General features: G+C 42.9%; 2 protein-coding genes across 3 annotated transcripts; one reads left to right on the forward strand and one right to left on the reverse strand.

Annotated features, from left to right (window-relative positions):
- The first annotated feature begins 612 nt into the window (after positions 1-612).
- ica1l (islet cell autoantigen 1 like) lies at positions 613-12098 on the forward strand. Of its 2 annotated transcripts, XM_022746480.1 has the most exons (15): positions 613-695; positions 1382-1409; positions 1564-1738; positions 4818-4890; positions 5113-5236; positions 5359-5557; positions 5680-5805; positions 6173-6271; positions 6367-6452; positions 6861-6910; positions 7333-7377; positions 7536-7763; positions 8563-8865; positions 8974-9069; positions 9204-12098. In XM_022746480.1, the coding sequence occupies exons 2-15, from the start codon at positions 1399-1401 to the stop codon at positions 9317-9319; spliced, it is 1731 nt and encodes a 576-aa protein (XP_022602201.1). In that variant the 5' UTR covers positions 613-695; positions 1382-1398; the 3' UTR covers positions 9320-12098. The 2 variants fall into 2 exon arrangements, with proteins under 2 accessions (XP_022602201.1, XP_022602202.1); XM_022746481.1 differs by lacking the exon at positions 7536-7763.
- Positions 12099-12205: 107 nt separating this feature from the next.
- On the reverse strand, positions 12206-25462 carry fam117b (family with sequence similarity 117 member B). The gene is made up of 8 exons (XM_022746459.1): positions 25429-25462; positions 18088-18242; positions 17142-17225; positions 16901-17011; positions 16609-16752; positions 16214-16421; positions 15995-16115; positions 12206-15272 (listed from the first exon to the last, which is right to left on the reverse strand). The coding sequence occupies exons 1-8, from the start codon at positions 25460-25462 to the stop codon at positions 15047-15049; spliced, it is 1083 nt and encodes a 360-aa protein (XP_022602180.1). The 3' UTR covers positions 12206-15046.
- Between the last annotated feature and the right edge of the window lie 263 nt (positions 25463-25725).

The raw sequence follows: 25725 nt of genomic DNA on the forward strand, positions 1-25725 counted from the left end.
CTGTTTTGACAGTGGTGTGATTTTAAACCATTTTTAACTGGTTTTCCTTATCAACTTCCTCATGTTTAAGGACAACAAAAGCAAAAAAAAAAAAACAGTTGTCTGGTGAATAACTGGAGACTTTATTTCTCCTCAAACAGGTTTGACCAGAGATGTGATGAAACGAAGAGCTCTCACTCTGCACGGTCATAACATACTACCATTTCAAAGTAAATAGAGTCCCTATGGAAGCCTACAAAGGAGTATTAGGGCCATGGATGAGAAAAAAAAATATTGATGATAAAGTTAAAGAGATCTCACGCCAAAGTATCCCATAATTTAGATGCAAATTTTATCTCATAATTGAGACTTTCTTACATAAGAGTCTGCTTTATCGAAAAAATAAAATAATAAATATGTCTAATGCTGCTTTGTTAACAATTGGGAACGTAAAATGTCGTGGAAATCGACAACCTGACTTCACAGAAGAGTCAGGGTGAAGAAGTATCTCGGTATTCGTTGAAGTGGCGCATCTTCTCAACAGACGATCTTTGGTGTGACCTCAACAGCAGCGACCCCGCGTGTCCAAACAGCGACACAGCTACTTTGCATATCCTGTTTCTCTGACTCAGATGATGGTGATGGCTGTCGGGAGAGGAGGCTAACCGACCTGCGCCGCATAGATGCTCGGACTGCCGGACGAAACTAAAAGCGAGGTAGAGTTAAAACGGCTGTTTTAATGAAATATCTCACTATAACAAAGGAGTCGTTGTGTCGCTTGTAAAGTGAAGACATTTCGCGGGTTTGGCAACGACACCCGCTACTAGCTGAGCTGCTGCTAGCACACAAGCTCCTTCACGTTTTCTGGCAGCTTTTCTCGACTACTGTTACGTTTGTTTAAATTTTAATATCGAGTTATTGATTAATTCCACAATACTGATAAACGCCACATTGAGTTTTTCTTTCTTTCTGCGCCCTCGAGCCAGCGTTGGTTGTAACTGAACACCTGCTCGACAGCCAGCTGGCTCCCAGTTCTCCACTCCTCTTAAGTCGCAGGTGTTTGATCCCAGCTCCAACAACCATATTAGATTAGGTTTTTAGCCTTTAGCTCCCATGAGTTTTTGTCCAGCCACAGATAACCTGTGATAACGGTGTATAAGTCGATTATAACTCACCGGAGGAACAGCTGTCAGCTCGGTTTTCATGTTGGATGATGCCTCTTATCTCAGCAGAATTCAACAGGAAACGAGCAGCAGTCATTTCATTCATTGAGAGTATATCTCTCATTATCAGTCAGTTTATATAAAATCTTATCTAACAAGGAAAAATATGAATCCTAATGGACTTACACATTCTTTTACAAGTATTTATTCTTAATATCTGTTCTTTTTTGTCAAAACAGAAACAAGCAAATATCCAATGATGGACGGGTATGTGTGAATTTCATATTTAACCACATCACTGTTAAACTGCAGCTATTATTATGATATGAAGCACTGTTGTTATAAGCAGAAGTACACAGCCAGGTAGAAGCCCGGCTGTATCCCAGCTGTGCCGCTGACTGGACTGCTGCTCTGTCACCAGGTTTGCGGGGGACATGCTGAGCGGCAGCAGAGCTCTGCTCGGGGAGGACAGCTCGGTGATGGCTCGCATGCAGAAGAAGTTCTGGAAGACCAAGCAGGTCCTCATCAAAGCCACGGGCAAGAAGGAGGACGAGTATGTGGTGGCGTCAGACGCTGACCTGGACGCCAAGCTCGAGGTAGGAGAAATTTAGGATTTCAGGATTTTCGGCGACAGCACAAACTGAGTTACCTCTGACTCCACCAATGTTTATACTAACACAATTATATTTCACTGGACAGTCTTGTAAATGCTCCATCTGATTATGTTTATTACTTTATCCTGTAAAGACTCACCACTACCTCTGCCATTTTATTACATATTGTTTTCTTCTACCAGTGGTCGCCATTTCCTAAGCACTAGATCTTTTCCAGGGAACCATGTTTGGTTTCTCTTCTGTAATCCAAAAACTACAGGAGCGTTACACTCTGCCAAAACCATCATTAGAAAGCACAACAGCAAACCAGAAATGGTGCTAAATGAACAGTTTTTTCCCAGGACTTTTCTCTTATGAGTTATTGTGGAGCTTGTAAAATCTAAACCTTTTGCAGCTGTGTGACTTGTTGCCTGCAGAGACCGTGCGCTCTCTCCCATGCTCTCTTTACTTTACATTCAGAGGTTTTAATAATCGGACATTGGTAAAACGTCACTGACTAATTGTTGGTTCAGTCGGTACGGACTCATGTTGAGCAGTCAGACTTGGTTTATTAAAGATTGTACTGGAGATCTTAATGTGCTAAATGTGTTGGTGTCAAATATGACGCACAAGACGTCTGGAATATTTCCATTTGATGGAACGGTGTTGCCATAAAAGCCGTAGTTTGAACATCATATAACTTCAGTAAATGAATCTTGTGTAGTTGATGTGCTTTCCAAGCTTATAGACAAAAAAGGGGGGAAAACTGGGTTTAAATGATTTGACAAAACTGTTTTAGCTACAGAGAAGAAACAAATATAGTTAGTGCACATTATGCTGAGCCATAATGGGATTCATCATTTTCTACCCTCGGTGTTTGAGTCATACACCCCAGTTTCTACCGTCCATCTCTGCAGCGTGTGCTTCTAAAAATAAAATGAAGCTTGTGGGAAGTTTTGGAAAGGAGCACACATTGTATAGCTGCTCAGTTAACACAAAGACGCTCAGAACATCTACACTGTGTCCATTGTTTGCAGAGCTATTTTCTTGCTCTGTAGTTTTAACGGTTCTAATTATGTAGAGATGTGAACAGTGAGTCGGCAGAGTACAGTACGTCCCTCTGCCTCTCAGTCATTCCTCACCTGCGCTGCAGTTCGGAGAGGACAGTTTGGATTGGCTGAAACCTGGCTGGCCTTGTGGTTATGACGGGCCGTCTGGCTGCGTGGTCCTGTGAGACGGTGACGTGGTGGAGTTTCACCGAGCGGCTGGAGATGCACTGTGAGGCTGTTGTTTGCTCTGAAACCAGATCGGGCCTCTTCTGTCCTCCTGCTCTCACTGTCCCTCGACTCAGCCGCCGTGAGACACAAGCAGAATGAGCAAACAGGGGAAAGTGTTGAAGGACAAAAAAAGAAAGACCAGAAGAAATTGAGACAGATTTTTTTTTTTTGTAGAGCAGCTTTTTGCTTTCCTCTGCTTCCTTCACAAACTTCACCTCGACTGTGAGCCCTCTGTGATCCGGCAGAGCTCAGATTTCACCAGGACAGATTAGATTTGGAGCCTTGCAGCTAACGTGGTTTTTATGCGCTCGGTATCTCAGCGTTGCCTCGGTGCGTTTTCAGATTTCATCTCGGCTGCTTTCATTCTGGAACCTGAGGGTTTCGTGAATGAAACATCAGATTAGATTTATTCAGTATTTGTCTTTTGAAAGACATTATGTAATGCAGAGTTTGATTTATTTTGCCTTTGTTTCGTTTTGGTTTCTTGTTTAGTTATTCTTTAATATTTCATTCAGGTTGTCAAGCCTGATTGATTTTATAATGTTATTTGGTTTGTTTAGTGTCACTTAGTGTTTTAAGGTTGGTAGATATAAAACACAGACAATATTCATGAAGTCGATTATTCTCAGCCATCAGCAAAGAAAATAGTTAAAAATCAAGGAACGCCAATAGTTTATTAGTAAGAACAAATCTAACTCTCTCTAAATGCAAAATGCAGTTTCAGAGTTTATAACTTTAATTTTCATTGTCTTTAGAAAACCTTAAATTGATGACGTGATCGGTTCTGCTCGTGTCACTGTGGAGCCTGTGCACAGCTCTGACTCTGACAGGTGTTTGCCGTCCGACTGAAAGTAGTGACTGTTTATTCTCGAGTTAATCAGTAACATCATCTCCACCCTCGGCTCTCGTACGGTCTTAAGGACATGACCATCACTTTTGTGTAGCTACTTAACGGCAGGTACAGCTCACATGTTCTCAATGCAGAAAAGTTTTGATATAAAGTTAAACAAGTTTATATCATCAAAGTTACAAACAAAATTAAACAAGTATATTTACAGTTGCACTTTTTGCTCCTCCGAGAAGAAGTGGGGGAGAGGGTGAGAGAGATAGAGAGTTCAGGAGAAGGTTTTCTTGAGGATGCTGGTCCTGGACAGGCGGTAACTGTGGACCTGCTCACACAGACTGTTCTTTGGGTACAGTACTTTGAGTCTGCACGCCTCCTTCTTCGCTCGTGATGGGCTCCTCTGCCGTCATCACATTTCTCCTCCTCCTCTCCTGCCTCCTCTTCACCTCCTTTTTCTGTTTCTGGCTCTTAAAACCACAAATATATCTTCTTATGGATCAATACTTCAAAATAAAACACAGAAGAAGAGGAAAATATGGAGCTTTAAAATGACAGTATTCATCTGGACATGATGAATTCTGCTTCCATAATCCTACTTAGTTTTTCCATGGCGGGCAAAAAGAAAATTCCAGTCTCACCTATTGTCTGTAATCTGTTTCCTGTGACTGACATAAATGATCACATGTTATAAGGTTGCAAAACGAACATTGTGAACGTCACAGACACACGTCCTGAGTCTTCATTTATACCTCCGTCTCTGAAAGGTGAGGTGACCTGTTCATCCCCCACTCTCCCCTTTCCATCAGACAGCAGCACTGGAGTGGCCTTAATGACACACTCTGCCAGACAGTGTGTGTGTGTGTGTGTGTGTGTGTGTGTGTGTGTGTGTGTGTGTGTGTGTGTGTGTGTGTGTGTGTGTAAAGCAAAGTATTCTGATTCAGCCTGTTTTCTGTCTCTTCAGTTCTTCCGCTCGGTTCAGTCCACGTGCACAGAGCTGCTGAAGGTGATCGAGAAGTACCAGCACAGGATTTCACGTGAGTCACAGTCAAAACTAAATGACTGTATGAGATCTGTTCTCTGACGAACAAGAGGAGTCATCACAGTCTTTTCCCAAACAGAAGGTGTAGCTTTATATTTATGCTTTTATGTTTATGATCTGGGCTCCGCTTCCTGATAACAACGTATTTACACACAAAGCTTAATGTGCAGTCAAAACTTTCATCTTGCACCATAATCTGCCATCGTTTCTGTAACAGGCTTGTCTCAGGAGGAGAACGAGCTCGGACTGTTTCTGCGCTTCCAGGCCGAACACGATCGCACCAAGGCTGGCAACATGATGGACGCCACCAGCAAGGCCCTGTGCACCTCCGCCAAGCAGAGGTCAGCAGCAGCAGAAAATCATGAAATCAATGTTTTGAGTGCCAAAGAACTGAATATATGAGCTGATTATTTTCTCCAACATCCTCCTGCTGTATCTTTATTTTTATTTTTGTTTTTTGTAGGATGGCACTTTGCCCTCCGCTGCACCGTTTGCACCAGGAAGTGGAGACCTTCAGGCGGCGCGCCATCGCCGACACGCTGCTGACAGTCAGTCGGATGGAGAAGTCCCGCACAGAGTACAGAGGAGCGCTGCTCTGGATGAAGGACATATCCCAAGAACTGGACCCAGACACCTACAAACAGCTGGAGAAGTTCCGCAAGGTCAGAGGACGTTCACTTGAGTTTAAGATGGGAACCCTTTCTCTCGCTCTCTCTCTCTCTCTCTCTCTCTCTCTCTCTGTGATGTCACACACCGTTGTGTCTGTTTGTCTTTCTGTCGTCAGGTCCAAGCCCAGGTCAGAGGGACCAAGAGCCAGTTTGAGAAGCTGAAGAATGATGTGTGTCAGAAGGTGGACATGCTGGGAGCCAGCCGCTGCAACATGCTCTCCCACTCCCTCTGTACTTACCAGGTGTGTGTCTTTTTAAAACTGGATTGTGCTCAGCTTCTCTCACGTCTGTGTTTAAAGCATTAGCATAAAGACAGGAAACGGGGGGGCAGCACTTAGTCTGGCTGTGTCCTGTGATTCTTTAATCCATACAAAAACAACAGCTTGTAATTTTACAGTGCAGTAACGTCCTTTAGTGCACTTAGTGGATTAAACAGACAAGAGACAGTGTGTGAATCCAGCGAGACAGACACCTGCAAGGCTTTTGTAAACTTAACTTAACTTCAGAATTTCAGCTGTTACTTTGAAAAGATTCGCTAGTAAACACTTGTTTTTCCTGTGGGCTGAGTGCGATGTATTTTACCCGTCTACCTGTCTGTGATCCTGGCAGACCACTCTGCTGCAGTTCTGGGAGAAGACGGCCCACGCCATGCTGCAGATCCACGAGGCCTTCCAAGGACACGTACCTTACCAGTTCACCACACTCAAGGTAGGTCAAACGAAAGAGACACTGCTGCCTCTGACTGCAGCGCTCCAACTGTAATAATAATATTAATAACGTCTTTAACTTTATCTCTCATACAGGACCTGCGAGATCCGCTGGAACAGATAACAGAGATGGAGAAACAGGCGGATAAGAAGGAGAAGGCTCCACAGAGCAACACGGACAGGTGAGAACACATCGAACACACATGATGAATTTTCATTTTGTTTGTTTCATGTGACCAGAAATTTCTTTTATTAGTAAATCATTAATGAATTAAGTACAGTCTGATGTGTGTTATTGAACCTGGTGCTAATACACACACATTCTGCTGTACCATCTGTCTCTGCCCTGTCATCATTAACACACACACACACACACACACACACACACACACACACTTTCCATCTCTGTATTTTCTTACTCTCTCTGTTCTGTCCTTTGTGTTTTGTTGAATATCTAAACTTCGCTGCGCTCTGAATTAAACAAAGACTGCTGTATCACTATAAATAGCAAAACCACGTCTCGCCAGCTAGATGAGCCACATTTCATTACCCCCCCCCTCTCCTCCTCCTCCTCCCTCCTTCTCCCTCAGTCTGGTGTCCTTGGATGACGACAAGCCATCAGGAAGTGCCTCTGACGCAGGTGTGTACTGCCCCCTGCAGGCTGAAACACGGCCTGTATTTTTTGGACCATTTCAGAAATCATGATGTTGTATTTCAGTTTTCTGTTATACTTGGAAATACTAGCAACTTGAAGTGCAGGAAATGAATGAAGTCGAAGTTGTTCGCTTAATTTTGAATATTTTCACTGCGTTATCCTGCCGTTAAATGACCATTCCCTTTGGAACTACATTTTCTCAACCGCTGAACTACTGTGTTCTTACGCACAAGCGCACCTCCACTCTGTCTGATTGGAACAGCTGATTCATGGCGTACCCTTGTGTAGTAATAGGGTAGTACCTTCATTACAGTTGGCATGAAACCAAACACAGAGGAAACTAACTTTAGATTCACATTGTTATTGTCAAATAAAAAAATCATGACTTTTATTTTGTTGTTTTCCAGATCCCGCCCACAGCAGTGATGGACAGAGCCAAGCCAGTGACTGTGGTAAGTGTGTGTGTGTGTGTGTGTGTGAGTGTGAGAACCTTTGCAGAAACTGTGTTGGTGTTTTGATGCCCTTGTGTAAATAGCTGAACTGTGTACACTGGGATTGCTGTTGCTGACTGGACTGGAAACCTGTTGGCTTTATGATACTTTGATCTCAGCGCACAAAAAAGCTCCCACGCCCACCTCAGCCCTGCGTGATCTCGGAGGACTGTCGATGGACTCTGACGACGGTCTGATGCTCATGGCCTGTGATCTGCCGCAGCCACAGCTCCCAACAAACCTCCCGCTGCAGCCCCAACTCCTGCCTCCTCCTCAGGGTGGAGACCAGGATGAGGCCTGGGGCTTTGGAAGCCTCACGTCCAGCCTCTCACAGCTGCCTGCCACTGGTAAACTGGCTGACTGTTTCCTCCTCTTTCCAGCTGCCTGACTGGTTCTCAGCTTTCTCCCCTCTCCTGGGATTTCACCTCTGCTTCCTTTTGCACTTTAGATCTGCATCGCTGTGCTCTGCTGGTGTGAGGCTTTGTTTCCCTCACCTTTTGTCTTTTAGGAAAAAACAATCTCACGTCTGAGTTTCTGCATTCGCAGTGACGTTAGAGCAGCTTCGTGTAAAAATACCAATGTCATGTTGAAATACGATCCGCTGAAAGCAAATACTGGGAAATACGCCAGTTTGATTCCTTGGCCAGGAATGCATTAGAAGATTGACACCGTGTAGCTGTTAGCTTAGCATATTGACAGGAATCAAGGAAACAGCCAAACTGGCTCCGTTCAGAGGTAACAAAGTCCCTCTGCCAGCGCCTCTAACGCTCTCATTAACACGAAATATCTAGTTTGTTTAATCCATAGCATTTACTGGCTCTGGCTGAGAAATAATCCACCACCTAACACCCTGTAGAACTGTGAATTCTTGTGCTACACATAGGTTTCTGTTCTTGTTGCTAATGTTGGAGCGTATCTGTGAACATCCAGGAAATAAACGATTGGCCTTGTTGTGAATAGCTTCACCCCGATGATATCTACTTATCTACTTTGTCCACTTCTCGATTGTACAAATGGAGTTTGAGGTCAAACAGGAATTGTGTGGAAATTACTGTAGGACACCTCTAATGAGACTTTTTCACATTTAAATCAGCTGACTCTGGTCTTACAAAGCACCCCTCTTTTCGTTCCCCCTCCCCTCTCTAGGTGGCGGTCTGCTCTCAGGAGGCCCCCCCCACCCTGCAGGGACAGGGCTGAGACCGGAGGAGGAGGACAGTGAGAAGGGCGACATGGCTTTCCTCAAAGATCTCCTCAGTCCAGGACCAGGAGCCAGCGATGAGTTCAGCAAAGAGTGGCAGGATGCTTTCGGGATGTTCGACCCTCCCAAAGTCCAACCTGCAGCCACGGTGGCAACGGGCAGTGGGCAAGCGGCACGTCTGCCTTCTGACCCCCCCAGCCCTACAGGCTTCCTGCCCTCCCAGCTGCTGGATCACAGTCTGAGCGCCACAGGTCAGACACACTGCCCTCTGCTGGAGGGATGAGCTCACTGCGCCTCACTAACACCAGCAGAAAGAATATGAACTACTTTTTATAATTCATCCCCACTTCATCTTTCAGGCTGGTCAACCCCCCCGATGTTCCAAGCTCCGCCTCTGCAGCCTCCTCCTGGTCAGAACCAATCAGCTCAGTCGGCTCCAAGTCCAGCAGCTAATGGTAAGATCTGTTTCCTCTGTGCTTAAAGCTCCATATCTTACACTGTTTCTGTGTTTTATTTGAAGTGTTGATCCACAGTATCGTTTGTGTGTGTGTGTGTGTGTGTGTGTGTGTGTGTGTGTGTGTGTGTACAGCTGCTCCAAGTGGATCCAAAGACATGTCTGCGTGGTTCAACCTATTCGCAGACCTGGACCCTCTTTCCAACCCAGACGCCATTGGACGCTCTGCGGATGAGCTGCTCAATGCCTGAAGCCCTTTGTGTGTTTGTGTGTGTGTGTGTGTGTGCGCGCGCCTGTGTGTTTGTGAATGTATGATTTCTCTTCAAGAATCTGGATGTCAGCAACTTTTTCATGTCAACAACCAAGTAAATGATCTAACACACACACACAGACATGATGCTCACACATGCACCTGCAGTTCTGTTACATGGAGAGACGTGTGCACGTGTCCACACTTGAACATACGATCTTATTGTTACACTGGAAGATGATATTTTACACCGTCAGTAGAGACGATGGTTAAACTCTGTTAGTGAGTGGCTGAACTGCTGCTGCAGCTTTGACAGAGACTGTTAACACTAACACAAGAAGCCACTGACTCGTGCACACAGCAGACCTCATGTGGTTTGTGTTACTCTTCACTTTGTTATTGCGGCTTCTGTCAGGCGGAGAGTGTTTGTATTCCAGGTTGCTTCTGGACGGCGTTGTGTGCTTCTGTTTTTTATTAATGTTTGCATCGTTTGGGTGTGTGTCGGTTTGCTGTGTGTACACATCACAAGAGACACAGGATATTAAAAAGACTCTATTTACTCTTATTACGTTGTTTATATGTAGTAGCACATGATTGTCACACAGGAGTGATTATAAACTGGACGTGGTGTGTATGAGATGAGGTGGGAGCCTGTTCCTGTCACTGAGCCTGTGTTTGCACAGAAACAGCAGCGAAGCTCCAACTGCACCAAAGGCCTGTGTCACAAAGCTGAGTTCAGCCTCACATCAGTGATCCTCCAGTATCATGAAGCTGGTTAGCACTTGGCTCTGCTTTAACTCTGGCTCTTCTCATCCAGCCAGAGAGCTAACTATTAATTATATGCAACATCGTCAGGAACACGAGTGACGTGTTTGATACGACACGAGCTTCAGCCATGACAGCAGAGGTGAGAAAATAGGATGTAAAGACACAAAAACACCTTATCCTGTAATTACGAGATCAGGTGTCTAATTTTCTTCTTCTTTTTTTTTTCACAATGCACCTCTGTAAGGCTGTAAACAAGTGTAGGAATTATTATATAGGCCATCCTGAGGTTCACAGGATGAATCATAACAATGTCATCCTCTGATTTTACAGGTTTTTGGTCGTAAAGGACAAAAAACTGATGCAAAGTCCTTCCCATCAGCCTCAGCTGTACTTATGCTAATTAGCAAATGTTAGCATGCTCATATGCTAAACCAAGTGGGTTAATATTACCTGCCAATCCTCAGCATTGACAATATGAGTATGATGTTTGCATTGAGCTCAAAGCACAGCCTCACAGAGCGGTCCCCCGCACACTCAGTGTCTTCTGATGAAACATGAATATCTGATGAAGTCTATCTGACTGAAATGCATTTATAATGATTAAATTAACAATGTATATTTATTTCCTATTAAAAGCTCCCAGTGACTTTCATTTAGTCATAATCTAATGAGATAGAAGGAGGGAATGTTTTTAGACTCTGATGTGCAGTAATAGAATAAATGTGTTAGGAAAAATCTGGGAACTGAACCACAACTTATGCAGCTAATAGTTTGTTGTTTTAAAGCCAGAGCAGACTGATCTCACTTTGTAATACAGACCATCTTGAAGACTCCACCATTTGGATAAATAACGTGCAATGTATTGATCACCGGAAGGAAAACTCTGCTTTCTCAGAGCTGTGAGGGATTCAGTTAGAGGTCTAAAGTCAGTGATTAGCTGTGAACCATCTCGTCCTCGGAGGGGACGGATGGTGTCAGGTTACAGGCGCAGTGGAGATCTAAGCTTCTGTGATGCCAACAGCCTTTTACTGACTGTTTAACTTTCCATTCCAGATTCTGTTGGGTTGAATGTAGAGTCAAAACAGGAAATGTTTGAAATCATCTCCTGTCCCATCTGTGGTTAAAGTTTCACAATCACAAGTCCAAGGCCAAGAAAAATGTGTGAAGGATGAAACATTTATTTTGTAAGTAGGACAAAGGGAATTTATTATTATTAGTGGGTTGTTGAAGTCCTACAAATGTACAAATAACAGAACGTAAACTGGAGCAAAATGTATTTATTTCCAGATTATATCACTGTCACTGCAAAATCAGATGTTAATTGTTTTGCACAACACTGTAAAGATAAAGTAACACTATTAAATAACACTGTAAAATAATTCATATTTTTAGCTCTTGTGTGAGATATATATATTGTTGTAAGGGAAAGGAATCAACACTGGAGAGCTGTTACCATCTCAATGGATTTATAATGTACCTGATGTGGATTTAATTCCCACTGATTCAGTTTTGTTTTTGAGGGAACACAATACCAAGACTGACATTTTTGAATGTTTACCTTTTTGGTTTTGGTGCAAAATGACGATGCAAAGCTTCAGCTTTCTGTTGAGATGTGAAAACTTGTACATGCACCGACTGAAACCAAATCCTCAGTTATGACATTTGTGCTAGCTAAGATGATCGGAGTGCATTATGGGAAAAATTCCTCATGTTTTATGAGTAAGACAACTCACGAATACTTTTATACACATTAGTGTCTATGCTTTTTTTTTCTTGTTTCTGATGCAGCATTTAAACATCAGTCACAGGGGAACAACTGTATTAATATTTCTGTCACCTCATGTATTTTACTTTTTACTGTTGATTCACACGCTTTAAAAAATAAGAATGTATTTCTCAATTCAATCACAAACGCTTCATTTAATTCAACTATGCCTTTTTATTTCACTGGAGGAGTTTAACAGATGAAAACTTGGCAGTTCTGTTTCCAATAAACTGGACAAGCAAACATATCATCATTGTGTTGAGTTTTCTTATGTGGAGCCTCATTCCAAAATGCTGTTTATCCACTTTGAAAAAAGAAAAAGTTGGAAATAAATCTGTATTTTTTTGACATATATGAATCTGCTCTTTCGAACTACTTTATTTATTTTTCTGTAAACATATTTCTAAAAACGACAAATAAGAGCATGTCGCTGTTGTGTGATTGTTTTCCAGCACGTGGATATCTCTCATTTTGGAACAGAACTCTTTGTTTCTTAAAGACATTATTTGTTACATAACCATTTTAGCAACTGGTTGTTAACTCAAATCAGGTCACTGAACAAACAACACCCACTTCTACTCTGCTACAGGTTTACATCATTCAGGATTTCCACTGTGTGAGGCTACAGAAATAGCAGCTGTTGTTTTGCTCACTTAAAGTAGTGTAGACTTGTTAGTGTGCACTGAGAAGTAAGTTTATCTGTTTTTGTTTCCTATTCACTACAACCTGAGATGGACGATGTAATCTACTCTTGATTAAAATTCTCTGAAGACCCAATTACACTCCTGTCTGATAAATAAATACATAATTATTCACAATAATGAGACATAGTAATTCACAGTACTCAGCAGAGGAACAGGAGGGGGGTGGGGAGGTGGAGGAGGAGGAGGGGGTATTATATGGTACAATTATTGACTCATTCAGATACATATCTTTGTCAGCTGATAATACAAACACAGTGTGCCTCTATATTTACAAATCCAGTACATTCCTATCCCACCATAGCAGGCACAGTCAAGTAGTAATGACATATACAGGAGGGTGGACCAGGCGCACGGAGAGGCTGTCAACCAACAGTACTACACTTCAATCACCATGACAACCTACCCTCAGAAATTCAGATATCAGTCATGTCATTTAGTTTTTAATCAGCTTTTTAGACTTAGAGTCATCAAACAGTCTGACACTGGAATAACTGTATTTACAAGTTAATTACGTCTACAGGGGTTCTTTTATATCGTCTTCAGACGTAACTGACGCGCAGAGATGGCATTTTATGTCGTCGTTAGCCGTTATTGACGTGTACAGACGTTATTTATTTATTTTAAATATTGTCTTTCAGACGTAACATCTGTACACGTCAGTTACGGTTGATGACGAAACGTCTAGTAGACGTCAATAAAGTCAACAGACGTTACATATATATATATTTTTTCTTTTTTTAAACGTATCAAGATGTAACGGCTGTACGTCAATTACGTCAAGACGTAATTTAAAAAATATAGTCTTTGTAAATTGTAAATTCAGCATTTTATATCGTCTTAAGACGTACGAATTTGACGTCCTAACGCGGACGTAAAAATAGAGGTTTTGGACCAATCCCCGTGCAGTACGTAACGGTAACGGCGGGCAAGTGACGCACAACGTAAATCCTCCATAGACCAGGCCGTCTCATTTCTATTCGGCCTTCGCGGTCTACAGCGGCTCCCTGAATTGGGACACAGCTAAAGTCTTATGTTGCCTGGCTGCTGTCAGTCAAATTTAATTTAACCACACCCACACAGGAAGTTTTTTTTAAACTTTAACTTTGTTGCTTATTAAGTCATGCATATTTAAACCTGCCTTGTTAGCATTTAGAGCAACATTAGCATTCATTTGGGGTTGTGTTTCTGGACATCTAACCTTCTGTCTCCATCTGGCTTTGGCGTCTAAATGCTCCACTATGATCACCAGCTACTAATATTAAAGCATTTGTAAGTCAGACTACTGAAAAAAAAGGTTGGTTGTATCTGATTTGAACATCCCAACATACTCCCAATAGTCTGCAGTGCAGCATTTGGGTTCACGACCTCTCCATGTCCAGAGCCCTGCAAGCCAGAGGAGGTCTCTCCTGGGGGGGACGAGGCCCCTCTGGACACATTTCACAACAACACAGTTTGAGCAAGACAGAAGGAAATCAGCATTACAGTGACAGTGAGGGAAAGAAAAGGAGAGAGAGGGAGGGGGAAAAGGAGCAGAAGAGGAGGAGGTTGTGGTTGTGATGGCGGTGGAGTAAAAAAAGGACACTGTGAGCAAAAGGCTGGCGCTTTGGGAAGGAGGGGCGAGCAGACACAGGTTGAACACGCTGCACACATCATAGCCCTGGCCTGTGTTTCCCATAGATACACACCACTCAGCGGGACCAGCTCACTGCTACCAGTTAGTGTAACAAAGGCATCAGCTTGTACCAGTTTAGTCAGCTGTCACTGGAAGCAGCTGAAAACAGATGTCTGGATTTGGCTCACAGGTGGTCTACGTATATTGTGCACTGGACACTGGACCACCTTGTATTTTTGAGGCTAAGCCCCGCCCCTCTGTGTGTATCTATGGCCACCATAGTACAAAGATCAAACATGATCAGAGCGCTACGCTGGTTTGGGGAAACTGAGCGGTCGAAAATATCAGGCACATTTTTTAACTTCTCCTTGTCACGACCTTTCAGGTTTTGCTACGATATAACTGGCAGCACCAAAATTAGCCTCTATGGTCAATCTCTTGGTCGCCAAGGAAACCTGCGGGCCTTTTTTTTTTTTTAATGGAAGGCATATTTTATATCAAGAGAAATAACTAGAGATAGAAAAGAGATATGTCCGTGGAAAGGCGTATTATGTGGTATAATACGATGAAATAAAAGAGTCTGTCCTTTTACCCTTTTCCTCCCAAAAAACAGGAACATAACCAGCACTAAAGGTAGAAGAAAGCGATGAAATGTTGGCTGCAAACACCCACACTGGGCTGCAGGACTCTCACGTTGTAGTTGTCTGAGGAGGAGAGGCAGTGGGAAGCACTTTTTCAACAAGATAAGGACATCAGAGAGAGCTTAGCTGGCATGCTGAAGGCATTTTTTGGAGCTGAAGGGTTGTTTCCTAGTTTCAAATGTTTTCCAATTCTCGTGGGTGGCTGTTTCGGGGGTTTGTGGTGACTTAAAACGCCTCGTCAGAAACTCTCGGGCTCCTCCAGGAGGCAGGGCTGGGTGGACAGAGGCACGAGGGACGGGGACAGGCTTCGCAGACCCACCCCGGGGCGGAAGTTGAGGTCCGGGGCGGGGAGTAAGGGCTTGAGGATGCTGACAAGGCAGAAGGCAGAGCCGCTGTTGGGGATGAAGTTGACCTTGTTGCGGTCGGGACACAGGAAGGGAGGGATCTCCTGCAGAGGTTTGGGCCTGGAAACACACAGGGACACAGTCATGTACTGTACACCACACAGCTGGAAACATGTCTCACATTTTACTGTCAGTTTTATATCCACAACAACAAAGGAGGAACAGGTGCCGGGCATCAACACAACACCGTTATGGACAGCGAGTCTCACTGCGATGCTACATGATTAGCATGATTCCTCCCTGATGTTAAAGCATTAAACAAACAGAGGGATGAAATTAAATTTAATAGAGGAAAGGTGAGAGATACGATTATTGTCTCAACAGTAATTTCCTTTGAGCGGATGCCTCCTTTATTTCAAGTGAGGTGGGGCGCCTTCACAATAAAACGCTGCAGGAAACCCTGCCCATGTGATTTCTGAGTAAATAAGAAAAGTCAAAGTTTCCATCTCTTTGATCTCTTTGATGACTTCAAGCCAATTATTTCATTTCCTGTTATTCGGGAAAGCAGCATGGCACGAATGTGGTGTCGCAGTTCCATAAAACTAAAGGACTCACAGGTTACAGATGTGAAAGGCCCAGATCCTGTCCGTTAGTCCTCCGTATGTCCAAACACCTACTATGAAGCTAGGGCCAGGAGGCGGTTAGTTCCGCTTAGTTACTTGTAATTCGTTATCCATGTTGAATTCCCCACTGGTAGTCGAGTCTGATGAGAGCCAATCAGGAGAGACCGTGGGTGTCTCCGTCATCGTCTAACACTCTGTCTGTGTTGTCTTTCTACTCACATGGACTCCTCGATCACTTTGACCTTCTCGCAGCCCTCTGGAGGTTCTCTCTTGAACATGTAGCTGTTGTTGGGTCTGGGAGAGGCAGCGTATTTAGGCAGCGGGGAGCAGGGGCCCAGCTCTGAGGACACACACACACAAACATCGTGTGTGAAGAGCATGTGTACAATGTGTGTGTGTGTGTGTGTGTGTGTGTGTGTGTGTGTGTGTATTGATCACCTTTCTCCTCGTAGGGGCTGCCTCCACCCGTGTCATTGAGGACGGTGAGGTAGGAGGGCGAGATGGAGTCGGGGCGGCTACTGCAGTTGCTATGGTTACCACTCAAGCCGCCCCCTGAGGGTGTCTGTGTGTCGATGCTGCGGGTGCTGCTGCTGCGCTGCGGGGGGACAGGTGGGGGTGCGCGGTGCCCATCTGGGACATCCTGTGGCTGTCACACACACACACACACACACACACACACACACACACACACACACACACACAAATGAGGTCACAATAACAACATCGCACCGAAGGTTTAATCCTGTGAATCCTTGAATGTCAATTAGTCAGTGAAGAAGAAAAAACACATTTTCAGACACAATGACCCTGAAATCTCAGCGAGTGAAACTCACAACGATGGTCTCGTCCTTCTCGGGGGTGTCCCGGATGATGATGCGTTCGATCTCCTGGTTGAGACCCTCCACGCTGTTGCGGAAGCGAGGGGCCGATGACTTGGATATAGGGATGGGTATCAGAATGGTCTTGGGCATCGGGGACTGAAGAAGAAAACACAGGACACACACATTTGTCTGCAGTGAATACAGATTCTGCAGCTGTTTACAGATGTTGACAGAAAAGACATTAAAGCTCCATATTTAAAGTTATTATTAGACAGATAGATGGATAGATCGATCTGTTGATCACCTGCGACTGGATGATGGTGTGGCTGCCATTGAACGGGGACTTGCGGTCTTTATCCCTCCGATGGCGGCTGCTGCGTTTGCTGCGCTGAAGCTGCTGACGCAATTTGGCAATCTGGAGAGGTTCACAGAGAGACACACACTGTAATGCAGACATACAGATGTACACACACATTAATGGCAGTGACACACACACACACAGTGTTTATTTAAAACACAAAAGAGCATGTTTCTGAAACACTGACCTCCTTGAGCTGGTCGGTGCTCCCACAGGAGGCCGAGCGTTTGTGAGAGCCCCTCCTCCTCTCATCTGCCCAGGCCCTGGGGGTCTAACACACACACACACACACAAACACAGGTCAGAGCTAAATATCAAATACTAGCACAAAGAAGCCAAATCAGGAGGAAAAACGTGGCATGGAAACCAGACCTGGACTTAATCCTGGATTAATAAATGCATAAATAATGTAATTCATCCACAGTCCTAACTTCCTGACATGTTTCTTTCCACAGACATGCCGTTACTCTGTTAAATATGTATAAATATGCTTCTGTTAGCAGCGACTTAGCTGATGCTGCCTCTAATGTCGCCATGCCAACCGAACATCTAACATCTGTCTGCAGTGTCTGATACCCTGGGGCAATGGTTCCCAAACCGGGGGTAGGGACCCACAACGGGTCCTCAAGATAATCAAGACGGGGGTCACAAGATTACTGCAAAAAAATATCCTTCTTAGCAAGTGACTATTGTTTAAATGAGTCTTTTAAACGTGACGTAATCTGCCAGTGCAGTGAGAATATTTCCACATTTTCTTGAAAGACTTTGATTTCTATTAAAAAACAAAGACTTTCATCACAGACGAAGAAACCACTCCAACCTGCAGGGCTGCACTTCACCTGAGGAACAAAATCTGAGCGCTGCTGGACAAACTCCTTGAACTGTCATAAATGGTCACTCCAGCACTTTGATCCTTTCATTGCCATAAACATTTGCAGATACATGACTCACTGAACCCTAATGACTGTGGTTATCATTTAAATGTCCATGTAGCGCGACCATGGGGTCAGGTTATTCATTTCTGTTCTTTGATGGTAATCACCTGCAGAACATTCCTATAAGCCTCAGCTCTACTTCCATGTTCAGCGCTAACACACACACACACACACACACACACACACACACACACTCACCTGCGTCGCTTTGTCCCTCATGTAGGGAACGTGTTGGTGCTGGCTGTCGTCCTGAGGCCAGGGACCTGTCAGGTGAGCGCCAGCGATCGCGCCCTGTGAGGGCCACAGCTGGACGCGATGGCGGGAAACCAAGAGGAGAATGAAAGAGCAGAGAGCTCAGAGAGGGAGGGAGGCAGGGGGGGGGGGCACGGAGGAGAACCACAGAGAGATGTGGAAGGTTAAGGCCACTGATGCAGTCTGAGGAGGAGAGAGAGAGAGAGAGAGAGAGAGAGAGAGGGAGGAGTCAAGATGAGTTAGGTCCGCCCAGAGATGTAAACAAGTTATTTGTCAACAACACAAACAAATCAACAGACACAGTTGGCTGGCAGGATAAGCTTTGTCTGTCTAGGTTTGTGTGTGTGTGTGTGTGTGTGTGTGTGTGTGTGTGTGTGTGTGAACATTTGTGTCTATGAGAGATTGATCTTAATCCGTCCCATGTTGGTTAGAGCGGATATGCCCCCCTCTAAGTCACCCACAGCCCCCTGGTTAATGGCATTAGAGCAGCTTAAAGGGGTGGGGGGGTGGGGATGGGGGGCACTGAGGGCAGGGGCCTGCTTCTGCCCGAGTGACCCTGATTCAGAGCTGCAGCAGCATGTTTTGCAGTGGTGCATGGGTCCACCCATGGGCCCCTGCAGGGAATCTGCCGGCATCAGCAAATTCTAATGTTACATTACTGTTTTGCATTGAAAAACATGTGGATATTATAAAACACTAAGTTAATCTCATTTTAATCTTAAATTAATTTTTTTTCACTTTTTGGGCCTTACTGTACTTTGATATTTTCATGCCTTAGTATAATATGACCATGTTTTGCAGTGGTACATTAGTGCACTGCTGTCTCTCAGTCAGAGGGTTGCGGGTTCGAACCCCACATGGGATCATTATGTGTTGATTTTGCATGTTCTCCCTATGCCTTTCTTTTTATGCTTTAATTTACTCTGACGTCTTTATACCTTACTCAGTCAGAGGGCCTTTCCTCTGTGTGTTGGTCCCGAAGCAAGAGACACAACCTCTGAGTCTGTAGAGTAGCTCTCTAACTGCTGAAGCTGCTCGGTCAACACACAACCTGTACAACTAGTGTTTCGGGCAGCAGCAACCCCTCTGTTCTCTACCCCACTTAGTACGATCCGGGTTCCCCCTCGTATAAACCAAATTGGATTCACTCACTTCCTGTTTGACAGTCTGACCTTTCACCTTGGCTTGGAGGTAGCATGGACGGGAACACACGCTACAAACATTTGGGTAATTTGAATTGAATGAAATTTCACTAAAGAAGTATGAAAATAAGTAACATGAAGTGCCTTTGTGTCGCTCTTCCATTGACTTGAAGTCATGTCAAAGTAAATCAGAAGTTAGTAGTCTCAAAATGAAAATAACCAAATTATTCAGTGGAGTTAGTCCCACATGTTCAAGCATCTGTGTTGACTTTCAAACATCTTAACTGGACTCCAGACTTATATAAATAACGTTGACAGTTAAGAGATAAGGCTATGCAGAAAACAGTGTGTATCTTTGTTTGATGGCAACAGTTTGTTGCAATGGCATGAGTCCAGTTTACATGTGTGGGAACAGCACATTAACTCCTCCTATTTCCTGTGTCAGCTGTTCAGTCTTTCTCACTCATGACATGTCATGGAGCAACATATACAACAAAAACACCTGTCAGTACATGTGCATGTGTATTGTTTTAATGCAGATGGAGGACCAGCAGAGTCCAGCAGACCAGTCCAACTCCAGCTGTTGACTGTTCAGACTGAGATGTGCCGCATTGACCCATGTTGTAGTGAAGAGGAGCGGCTGTCCATAAGACAGGAAGGTGGCGACCAATGAGAAAAGGTAATGGGCGTGGCCAGGTGATTTGTGAATGAACTGCTGATGACGTACTGTAGGTGTGCAGTGACAGGGCCACATTATTGGATCCGTGAAGTGTCTTGTAATTTAAAACGCTTATCATTTTTAGCATTTACAACTGCAATTAAAACTGGCATATTGCAGTTTTATCTTATCACCACCAATGACCTGTGTGGAGGAGTGAACCACTTGAATATTTAGGAATAAAACACAGTGTAAGTGTCATTTTTTACATCTTTCACTGCAGCTCAAACATTTGTAGCACGTGAAAACAGTCAGATTCGGTGTATTTGTTGTTACAGGTGGAGACGGGCGTTTGTGAAGATCACACTGAACTGCGTGAGGAGGGTGACTGTCTGCAGGGCAGTAAGACGATTTCTTTTATCTTCACATATTTTACTCTTCCTCATACACAAAGTGCTCACTTTTGAATGTTGTGGCTTTGACTGTTTCGTGTTCCCTCCAAACCCCATAAAAGACAGAAACCATCACCTGTAATTTGACATCACAGACATCAGTTGTTGTTGTGAATAAAACTCACACACCAAATTTCACTTGGCCTTTGTATTATTGATTTTAATCAATAATCAAAACTGTTAGTAGTTATTAAAAATATGATTTGGACATCATTTTTCAGATGCCTTTCCTCTGTGTGTTGGTCCCGAAAAGTATTAAGATCAAATGAGATTCGAACCCACAACCGCTCGCTCTCTACAGTCGCCCTCCAGCCCTGAGCTATTTGACATTTGACTGCTTTACCTTGCTATACTGTGTCGGTTTTTCACTTTTTATGCCTTACTTACTATACAATGACGTTTTTATGCCTTAGCATAATGTGACCATATTTAAGCAGTGGTACGATAGTGCAGTGGTTAGACCTGCTGTTTCACAGTCAGAGGATTATGGGTTTGAATCCCACCTGGGGCCATTCTGTGTTGATTGTGCATTTGATTCTCTATGCCTTTCTTTTTATGCTTTAATTTACTATGACGTTTTTATGTTTTTCTTATTGTTTTTTTCACTTGTTATGCCACACTATACTGTACTATTATGCTTTACTACACTATGATGTGTTTTTAACATTTAATGCCTTACTATAGTATGACGTTTTTATTCCTTATTATGTGGCCTAAAATAACAAAACTAATGAGAACAGGATAATGGTAAATGCATAAACATAGCAGCACAAGTAGATTAGACATTAAGTCGTTAAACTGTCTCTATAATGTCAGTTAAATGGAAACATCTATCTATAGTGCTAACAGTCTTGAGCTAACAGTCATACCAGAGCAAGTTAAGGCTGTGGCAGCAAAACCCCCGAGTGACGCTGCGCTTTATTGCTTATAAAGTCAACTCTTCAATTTACTATTTCTTCTCTCCAACTATAATTTCCCTGATTATCTCTATTAAGTCTCTGTGTGCAATGTAATGTAATTTACAAAAATGATTTTTTTCAGTATAGCATACTGAGCAAAAATGTGTTAAATAATCAATTTGATTGTAGCTGTGATATTCAAAAAAATATATTAATATTCAGAGTTTTCATATAATGTTTGTGACCAGCAGAAAAACAATGCAGCAGTAATAAGGGAACACATGCACACACAGACTCCAGAATACATCAATGGATGCAAAGCACCTTGCAGGATAAAGAATGCATGTATGTTTTTCTTTATCATGGCTGTTTCTATGGAAACTGAAAAGCTTGTTTTTATTCTTAGTCTTATTCACAACATACTGCACATGCAGCATGTGTGCATACGTACAAACGCACAGCAGTGACTGGCAGCGCTGCTCCTGGAGCTAAATTTGGCAGGGGCCTTGACCAGCGCACATCACTGTTGCTAGGGAACGGTGCAGACTGATCTTCATTAACATGTATGTGTGTGTGTGTGTAAGTAAACATGGGTTTGGGCCTTCAGCAGTCTACAAGCAAAATGCAGAGCTCTCTATTTTGACGGCCACGTTTCCTGTCTCAGTCTGTGCCCACAAATCAGCAGACTACTACTACTGTACTGTAGGCTGATGGCAGTAGTGATGCTGCAGCACTGGTAGTAGTATTGCGCTCAGCCTGCTGCCAAGTTTCTGTCTGAAGTGTCAATCCACACAACACACACTCACCTATTCGGAGATGCTACTTAACAGTATTTTAGCTTTGTGTGGGCTATAAAACCAATGTCTTTTATAGAGCTACACGGTTCCCACAATGAGGTCACTATGAAACAGAAAGGTTCATACTATGAGATAGACTTTATTGATCTGTTGAGGGTAAAAGTGGGACAGCCAGCTTGCACACAAAGCCATAAACACAGGATATAAATACACTAGTTTCTCCATTAATCGTTTGGTGCTTAAAAAAACAGAAAATAGGGAAAAATCCCACAATCACAATTTCCAAAATCTTAAATGGATGCCTCCAAAGTGATTATTTTTAACACTTAAAAACCCAAATATGGTCAATTTTACTAGTATGTAATTTCCTATATATTATAGTATCCAAAGAAAACCAGCAAAAATACACATTTGAGATATGGAACAAGTGAATTATGAACACTTTTGCTTAAAAATGACATAATAAATGGATATCAAAATAGATGCTGCTGAATTGACTAATCAGTTAATAATTTGAGCTCTCGTTTACACACCTGCCCTATTTGAATGTAATTGGATAAAAAATAATGGAACAATAAGGTTTTACAACTCCATTAAAAAAAAAACCTCTTAGCTGCATAACAACGTTAATAAATGATGTACTTTACTCAATGAAAAATTGCTCACTGCATGTGAAGCCTGTGCTGTATAATGTAGGCCAAATGTGTTTACTGGGAGTCCATGCAACCCCTTCCCACACATACCATCACCATTATCAAAACATATCCCATGCTAGTACTGCCTCTGCCCTCCTTCACATGACGAAGGAGCGTCATTCAAGCAGGTGATGTTGCGGTTAAATGTGTGTATATGAGGAAAAAACATGTTTACCTGCAGAGATGTGATCTAGGTGTGCTGCATGCACGGGAGCGTGGAGCTCTTCAGCAGCCCAGCCCCTGTTGATATTCGCCGCTACTCGAAGATGCTAAAGAGGCGGTGGTGGCAGGCAGGGCGGAGGGACTGGAGCGGCGGCTACAAGTGAGGAAAGCCTCCTTAGATATAAACAGGCAGACATATGAACGATATCAAAACGTCTTCGTGGGTACAGTAGGTGTCAAAATGGGCGTTGCTGTGTTCGCACCCTGCCTCTCCGTCGTCGTGGATGGATGTTTTTCTCTCCCGGTTGATGCGGCACCGCGGCTGAAGCGGCAACCAAAACGCTTTGTGGTCGAGGAAAAAAAATGAGTGTTTAAAAAAAAAAAAGAAAAAAAAGACAAAGAAGATGCGTTATATACCTGGTTTGCAAGGTGTCGGAAAAAGACGGAAAAAATAACAACGGGAGACAAAATACAGAAGGGATAGAGAGAAGAAGGCGGTGATGCTGGGTTAGCCTAGGTTGACACGACGGGAGAGGGACCAGTGTGAAGCACTCCGCGTGGAACCATACCACTTCCTGTTGTTAATTTCAAAATAAAAATATTTACTCGAAGAGTTTTTCACCTCTTATGTCTCAGAAGCTCCAGGTTTATAGTGGATCAACTGGTAATTTAAGTGGAAATTTGTTTGGGTGAACACTAAAGCACAATATCAAGTGATATCACTAAGGTGATGGGTGCTGCTACACAATCTGATTTTACAACCCTGTCAGTGTGTTTACATTTGCATTAGTTTCTTGATTTTGGGCCTTATCCTATTATTGATTATATTCTGGATGGAGCATGACAAACCTTGTTATCTATATCCCTGTATGCATGATCACAATAATATGCAGGTTTCTGATTGTGTGCCTGCAGGTGAGTCCAGATTTTATCACCACTATAAGATGGTTCAGTAACCTGGATAAGGTGTTTACATGCCACAGTATCTTGGTTTCTATTGGAGTACTCCAGGTAGTATCAGTTGAATATAAAATCCTGTATATAGGTGAAACATAACCAGGATACTAGTGCACATGTAAAAGCACTGTGTGTTGAAATCTATTCGTCAAGACCTTCAGTATTTCAGTTTTATGGATAGATAGATAGATAGATAGATAGATACTTTATTCATCCCCTAGGAGAATTTCAATTGTCCAGCAGCTCAAAAGTAGTAATAATAATTGTTAATAATAATAGGAATAATAAATAGATAGATAGATAGATAGATAGAAGATAGATAGATACTTATTTCATCCCCTAGGAGAATTTCAATTGTCCAGCAGCTCAAAAATAGTAATAATAATTGTTAATAATAATAATAATAATAATAATAGAATAATAGATAGATATAGATAGATAGATAGATAGATAGATAGATAGATAGATAGATAGATAGATAGATAGATAGATAGATAGATAGATAAATTGTTTAATTTATTCTGAATACAAGTCGGTCAATTTCCGGTGTCGTCCTGGCTACGTGTGTCTAACTTGCCGCGGCTGAAGCAGCGCTCTGACGTAGCGTACCAACGCCGCGTTGCCCGTGCTGATGCTGCAGTTGCTAGGGCGCGTGGAGCAGACGGCGGAGAGGAGAAGTGAAGTAAACAAGTGGAGGAAGGGAAATGTCTCCCTCCTGTGTCGACCTCAGCGACTTGCGGGAGACTCAACATTACAACATTTAGGATTGGACTTGAGTAACAGAACCGTTACTTATCACTTGCTGCTGCTCTTGTCCAATATGTTCAAAAACGAGTATGGCTCCCAATATAGTCACCAAATAGTTCGGGATAAACTATTCAAACATATCTACAATGCCGTAGCTTCATATTTAGCATAACACCTTACACAAGCTAGTTCCGGCCAGGTAATTTGATTGGACGAGATGCATTTCATGCTGATGAGTACGATGCTGGGACTTTTAACGACATGTATCACTCCGCTTACACTAACGGTCGTTATCTATCTTAGATTGTGACAAGCTTTGCACCGCAAAGATGAATATACTTCCAGAAATAACATTTGTATTAAACGATTTATGGTCGTCAGGAAATTGTTTATGTGTTGCTTAGCAGTTGCGGAAGTATTTGTGTTGACGTAGCTAAATAAATTATTAAATAAACTTGTTGTTTACTAACATGGCGCTCGTAGAACTGTTGTATAAATGCAATTTCACAGGAGAGGGAGATGTAAAATATCACTTCCTCTCGTGGGATATTGCTAATTTTTTTCAGGGAACAAAGTTTTTACACTATATTTGAAGCAAGTATCTTGTTGATGTCATTTTAAAATGACTGATATTTTTCCTATTACAATACTTTCAGATGATAAAGCCCAAATCCCTCAATGAGACATGTCCTTAACAGACAAACCCAACAATTATTTCATACATTTATTGAGATTTTTTTCTTCCATATTGACTTGAAAATGTTTACAGAAACTGTACCGAGCATACGCATAGCAATGGAATCAAAGGCCATGTCCATTGAATGCAAAACAGAACTCCATAAAAATGATGCAAATATCAATGCAATACACATACATGTTTTTTTTCATACAAATTACAAATTACAAAAACATAAATGAGATCTTTTCATATGCCCTGAAGCAGCGCTGAAAATACAGAATGAGTACAATGACATTTCAGCACGCCTGTACAGCGCTAGGCCCCAACAGTTTTAATGCTTGCTGATGGAAAGAAACACGACACGTGCACATTCACACGCACACTCACTGAATCAGT

The sequence above is a fragment of the Seriola dumerili genome, unplaced genomic scaffold, assembly GCF_002260705.1.
Source record: "Seriola dumerili isolate Sdu_G_001 unplaced genomic scaffold, Sdu_1.0 BDQW01000105.1, whole genome shotgun sequence".
Taxonomy (NCBI): Eukaryota; Metazoa; Chordata; class Actinopteri; order Carangiformes; family Carangidae; genus Seriola; species Seriola dumerili.

What these genes read in the sequence shown, in the direction of transcription:
- ica1l (XM_022746480.1), top strand. An exon ending in AGGAAGTGCCTCTGACGCAG is followed by an intron (nt 6,911 to 7,332) that starts GTGTGTACTGCC and finishes GTTGTTTTCCAG; the next exon opens with ATCCCGCCCACAGCAGTGAT. An exon ending in TCACAGTCTGAGCGCCACAG is followed by an intron (nt 8,866 to 8,973) that starts GTCAGACACACT and finishes TTCATCTTTCAG; the next exon opens with GCTGGTCAACCCCCCCGATG.
- fam117b (XM_022746459.1), bottom strand. Translation starts at nt 25,462, where the DNA reads ATGGCCTTTGATTCCATTGCTATGCGTATGCTCG. An exon ending in ACACCATCATCCAGTCGCAG is followed by an intron (nt 16,753 to 16,900) that starts GTGATCAACAGA and finishes TTTCTTCTTCAG; the next exon opens with TCCCCGATGCCCAAGACCAT. An exon ending in AGAAGGACGAGACCATCGTT is followed by an intron (nt 16,422 to 16,608) that starts GTGAGTTTCACT and finishes TGTGTGTGACAG; the next exon opens with CCACAGGATGTCCCAGATGG.